This window comes from Emiliania huxleyi (assembly GCF_000372725.1).
Source record: "Emiliania huxleyi CCMP1516 unplaced genomic scaffold EMIHUscaffold_478, whole genome shotgun sequence".
Lineage (NCBI taxonomy): Eukaryota > Haptophyta > Isochrysidales > Noelaerhabdaceae > Emiliania > Emiliania huxleyi.
In genome coordinates, this window is record NW_005198407.1 from 15,869 (window position 1) to 21,483 (window position 5,615).

Sequence of the window (5,615 nt, forward strand, 5' to 3'; positions counted from 1 at the left end):
CCCAACCCCCCCCCAAACCTTCTTTTTTCCCCCACCCTCCGGCCCCGTGCCAAGCTCCTCCGGGGGCGCGCGGATACTCTCTTGGAGGGGGCGGGCCGAGGTGGTGGCGGCGAGGTTGTGGGGCCGAGGTGCGTGGGCCCCACAGGCGGCACTGGACGGAGGAGGAGTCGCGCCAGAGAGCTCGACCGACAGGCCGCAAGGCCGAGAGCAAGGCAGGTCCAGGTGGAGGCGAGGTGTGGCTACGGGGGCGGCGGGGGAGGCGGGGAGGGCGAGGGCGGCCGCTCACCGCGGGCGGCGGCGCGGTCTCCTCGGCAGCGGCCGCCTCGGCCGCCTCTGGCACGTCGAGCGACGCGCACAGCCGCGCCGCCCAGCCGTCGGGCAGATACTCACCCACAAGGTGGCACGCCGTCGCGAGGGCCGCGTCGTGCGCAGCGGCGGCGGGCGCCCCCGCCTCGTCGCCCTCGCAATCGAACTGCGTCATCGCGCGGCCCGCCGCGCCGGCGGTCGCGCCCGCCGCCTGCTGCTCCGCCGCGTGCGCACGCAGGTGCGCCGCAACCGCCTCCGCCTTGCGCCGCAGCCAGCCGAGCACGAGCGGGTCGCTCAGCCGTACCATCGGCTCGCCATACTTGTCGTTGACGTCGCAGATGGCGCGAAGCCGCTCGCTGAGCCCGCTCAGGCGCGTGAGATGCTGCTCGAGCCCCGCCTCGTCGCCGCCAAACGCCTCGGAGAGCGGCTTGTACAGGCCGGCGCTGGACTCGCGCTTGAGGCTGCTGGCGCCGCCGCGCGCGCGCTCGAGCAGCGGGAGGAGGAGGAGGAGGGGGTCGATCGGCGTGGCCAAGTACAGCGCGCCGTCCTGCACGACCTGCTCCAGCCCCGCCACCAGCCACGACGCCTTTGCCGCCTTTGGAGGCACGTGCCGGTGGACTTCGAGGATCGCAGAGTCGGCGCGCCGGCCGAGCATCATCGGGTCTGACGTGCGAGGGTGGCGGGCGACGAAGAAGATGAGCTCGCCCTCGCCATGCGCAACGAGCAGGCGCGTCGGCATGGTGCGTCGTTTGGCGATATCGAGCGCGCGGGAACTTCCTTCTTTCTTGAGCTTCTTTTTTGAGCTTAGCCTTCGGTGTTATGAAACAACGCAAGGCGGACATGGCATCGCTCTCGGGCCCACAGACATCCCGCACACTCGCCGCACACCCGCCGCCCCCGCGCGCGCCCCACTTCTTTTTTTGAGCTTAGCCTCCTGCTACCCCCCAGGCTAGATGGTCACAGATAGCCCCACACAGCCCCTTACCCCTTCACCCTCGCCTCGCTGCTTGGTGTTTCTGAACACGTAGACGACCACGCTGTGGGGGTTGTGTTATAGGAGTAGGAGTGGGGTGCAGGTTGCTCACCCACGGCACCGGGCCGGTGCTTGCACTTTGAATGCCGTGGGGCTCCTGCCCGTGTCCCGGGCGTGGAGATGCGAGGGTCGCCCCCCCTTGCCCCACCACTTTGTGTGTGTGGAGACGTTTACCTTACCTTACCTTAGAACGCGCAAAGACCCCGAATATAGCCCGATCAATGCCCGAGGACACTATTGCTGCCTTCTCCTCTCAATCGGACGGCTGGCAATCCAACGATAGATGTTCATGTCGATGGGGGCGTGATCCGGCACAAGCTTGCCCGCCGCGTCCGTGGACATGTTACCTTGCTGAGCCGCGATCCGAAGGTGCGGGTTGTTGTAGATGGCGGCTTTGCGCGCCATCGTCTGCGCGAATTGCGCGTCATTCGCCTCGTTTGCTGTCCTGAGGCTAGGGCAGCTAGGCAGTCCCAACCGTTTGCAAACTTTTAGCGTGAGGTTACTCATGAGCTCCAACGGGGCGAGCAGGTCGAACTGGGCGAGTGTTCGAAATGCAGCGCGCTCCAACCGCTCAGCACCACCGCCGGCGTCGCCGCCCCTCAATAGATCACGCGTCTGGTAGTTGGCCTCCCCCCGCACAAACTGCACAAACGTCCGACGCTCGGACCGCTTCGTCTTCATGTTGTACTTGTAGAGGCTGACGTACTGCTGGGGCGGCCACCGCCACACAGCGATGAGCAGCACTTGACACCCGCGCATCGTCGCCGAACGGCGCACCGAGGGGGCCAAAGCGCGCAGCATGGAGGACAGGTGCATATCCTGCGCGTGGACCTCCAGGACAGCCCGCCACGGCAAGTGCGATAGCTCAAACCGCGGGTGTGGCGTCCGCTGCGGCGCCACCCACTGAGGTTGCCAGCCGGCGGTCTGGCTGCAATTTCCAGCAAACCGGCACCCGAATCGGCGCAAGATATACGCGTGCTGGCTCATGACATGCCGACAAGAGCTCGTGGGCCGCCGCCGCGTTCGGTTGCCATGGGCCCCATCCACTCCTTGTGTATTCCGGCCGAGAACGCAGATCCTGTCATCCAGGTGTGACCACCCGCTGTGGTACACGTACTGGCCACGGACCTGGAGCTCATGGAACCAGTTGCCGAGTGCTGTGCCGCCACACTTGGTCATGTGCTTGAAGATTGCGAGTCCACACGCCGCTCCCACCTCGTCCTGCACCGGCTCGCCTCTACGGCATCGAGCGTCCGAGCACGGGAGATGCGGAGGCCTCATGACATCCGCAGTGTGGGCTATGTACTCGATAACACCGTCGCGACGCGCTTGACTTGCGACGAGACTTCTGGGCACGCTTCAACGGCGCGAGCGCATCGACTCACTATATATGGTCACGGAGTCATCCGTCCGTCCCTGCAAACGGCACTCCAGCCTCCTCCCCCCACCCCCCCCCCCACCCCCCACCCCCCGAGACTTATCAGGGTTGGGTTTGAATGCCCAGGGCCTCAAGGTCTCGCGGAAATAAAAAATAAAGCAGGCATCTCCAGGGGGGCTGGGCGACGCACGAACACAGAGAGAGGCACAGCCGGCGCACCCCGCCCCGCTCGCAGGGCGTGCATCACCTCTGATAGATTGAAAAAGAAAGAAACCGACAACGCGAGGGAGGGATCGGAGGAAAGAAAGAAAGAAAGAAAACAGACAACCCAAGGGAGGGATGGGAGGACGGCACGCACGCCGCCACCACACAGGGATTTTCAAGGAGAGGAGTGTGGTGCTAGCCGTCGCCCACCCTAACCCTTGGGCGTCTGCCTCTTTCTATCTCCCTTCGCAGTCCCTCGCCGATTCTCGCTGCAACCTTCATGCCACCTCGCGGTCGCCCCACTCTCGTCGTTCCCTCCTGTCGCTTCCTCCTCTGTCGCGTCGCTCTCGTCTGCCTCATCCTGCGACGCCGCCGCCGCCTGCCGATCCTTGCTCTCGCGGCTTCTCCCGCCTTTCGGCGCAACTCTGCCCTCCTCGCGGCATATTTTGGCCCCTCGAGTTTATCGAGCTCTCCTCGCGCAAGGACGACTCTTCTGACGCCCACTGCTATCATTTGCCGCCAAGTCATGTCGTTGCTCAGGTCCACTCTCGCTTCGGACACTTGTACCTCCACAGATGGTGTTGGCGCTGGGGTCCCCTTCGGGTGCATCGTGACAAGGATCGGACATCGAAGGACCAGCGCAGAGATTTCTTTGTCCACCCTGTTGCTCGTGCGATGAGGGCGGCTGCTCGGGTGGCGCTGTGCTTCCTTCTTCTGCCCGCCTCGGGTCTGGTCTTGCCGGCTGCTCGCGTCGCCACGCGCGCCGGGTGCGTCTGCGCCGCGTGCGGGCCGGCCGCGCCGGAGCCGCAGGGCGGCTTGCGGCGTGTGCTGCAGCGGCTGCGGCGGCCGCACACAAGCCCGGCGAGGCCCGGGCTGCTCAAGCGGGTGGGCGGCGCCTTCGCGGTCGCGTCCGCGTCGGTGCTCCTCCGCGCGCCCGGCCCCGCCGTCGCGGCGCCGGTGACCACCTCCGGCGCCACCTCCATCAGCCGCACAAAGAGCTCCAAGAAGACGACAAACTTTGCGGGTGCGCCGCCGCCGCACCGGCCTGCGGCACACGCGCGCGCGCGCGCGCGCCAGTCCGCCACGCTGGAGGCAACCCCCTGCAGCTGCCCCGCCCCCCTCGGAGCCCGGCGGCTCCGCCACCAAGAGCGCTCGCGCTCCGGAGGCGGGGGCGGGACGCGCCGGCGGCCTAGCTACCACCCCACCCACACCTGCGGCGCAGCGGCGCGGCGAGCCTCCGCCTCCCAGCGCTTGGATGGGGGAGAGGCGCGGAGCCGGGTGGGACCCGACGCCTCGCCCGCCCCCCTCTCTCTCCCCGCGCAGGCGTCGCGCTGATCGGTGGCGTGAGCGGGTACTGCATGTACGCGGCGTCGCGCGAGCAGGAGGAGGAGAATGAGCGGATTGACGAGGAGAACAAGCGGCTCGAGCAGCTGCAGTCGGACTTCCGCGTCGACAACTCCGTCTTCAAGGATGACGACCTGATGGCGTCGCTCAAGAAGCGGATGGGGGACGGGGGTGGGCCGGACGGAAGCGACGGCGGCGGCGGCGGCGAGGGCGGCGGCGGGCCGCCGCCTCCAGAGCCACCATCATCGCCACCGCCGCCGACCGTGGGCGGGGGCGGCGGCGCGGCGGTGCTCGAGCCTCCGGCGCGCGCGTCTGCCGGCGGAGGAGCCGAGATTGGCCCCGAGATTCACCCGAGGTTGACCCGAGGTAAGCGCGCGAGCAGGCGCCATCGCCGGCGGAGGAGGAGCCGCCGACCATGGGGAGCGACGAGGAGGTGGAGAGGCTCAAGCGCATGTTCAACCTCGGTGACGGCGAGTGAGGAGCGCTCAGCCGGAGGCGCGGCGGGCGAGGCCACCGCCGGCGGGGCAGCGGGGCGGGCGCGCCGCTTTCACCAGCGCGGCGCCGCTGCGCCGGCTTCCGGTGCTCTGTGCGGAGAGAAGGTTGAAGGGGGGGTAAGGGGGGGGGAGGGGGCCACGGGACGGCTCCCTCGCCCCCCGCTGCGGCACGGGCCGTGGCGCCTCGCAAGGTCTAGCGGCGGGCGGGCAGTGGTGTGGCAGTGTGGGATGCACAGGCCTCCTGACCAGGCTCCGAGGCGTTGAGATCCCTACCCGCTGTGTGCTGCGGCATTCTGAGACCTCCTGTGACACAAGCAGGATCCATACGACCTCGAGGAACACTCGTACACACAAATTTACCCCTCGATCGCCCCGATCGCCTCCGTCACCTCGGCAACTAGCCGCGACGCCTCCCCCTCGCTCCGCGGCCCGTCCGTCCGCCACCTCGTCGCGTCGTGGTGCCTCGCCGCGTTCGCCCAGATGCGCAGCGAGTGCAGCTGGCTCCGTAGCTCGGTCGGCAAGCCGCACTCGCGGTGCCAGTAGTTGATGCGCTCCTCGAAGCCGTCGGGCGCCGCCGCAGAGCGCGAGGCGTAGACGGCGTCGAGGCGCGGCATTAGCGTGTTGAAGGCGAGCAGCATGTTGCCCTGGATGCGCGCCTGCGCGTCGCCGCCCGTGCGCATGCCGCGCACCTGCACCGAGAGCGGCGAAGGCTCGTACCCGGTGGTGCGGGCGGCTGCTGCAGCGGCCTCGTCTCCAAAGGCCGGCGCAGCTTCTTCCACCCCCGCCCCGCCCCGCGCGCCAGACAGCAGCGCCCGGAGCGTCAGCAGCGCCTCGGGCAGCGTGGGCCGCTTGCGCA

General features: G+C 68.4%; 2 protein-coding genes across 2 annotated transcripts in view; one reads left to right on the top strand and one right to left on the bottom strand.

The window, feature by feature from the left end:
* Window positions 1-1,045, bottom strand: part of EMIHUDRAFT_245820 (hypothetical protein) — a gene marked incomplete at both ends in the record, with an annotated part of 1,493 nt that extends 448 nt beyond the window's left edge. The window contains 2 exons of the mRNA XM_005767845.1: window positions 7-57; window positions 557-1,045. Coding sequence (XP_005767902.1) covers window positions 7-57; window positions 557-1,045 — 540 coding nt within the window. The remainder of the gene's footprint in view (window positions 1-6; window positions 58-556) is intronic.
* Window positions 1,046-2,476: 1,431 nt separating this feature from the next.
* On the top strand, window positions 2,477-5,615 carry EMIHUDRAFT_459317 (hypothetical protein; the record flags this gene model as incomplete). Its single annotated transcript, XM_005767846.1, has 3 exons — window positions 2,477-2,498; window positions 4,245-4,567; window positions 4,648-5,615. The coding sequence occupies 3 exons, from the start codon at window positions 2,477-2,479 to the stop codon at window positions 4,741-4,743; spliced, it is 441 nt and encodes a 146-aa protein (XP_005767903.1). The 3' UTR covers window positions 4,744-5,615.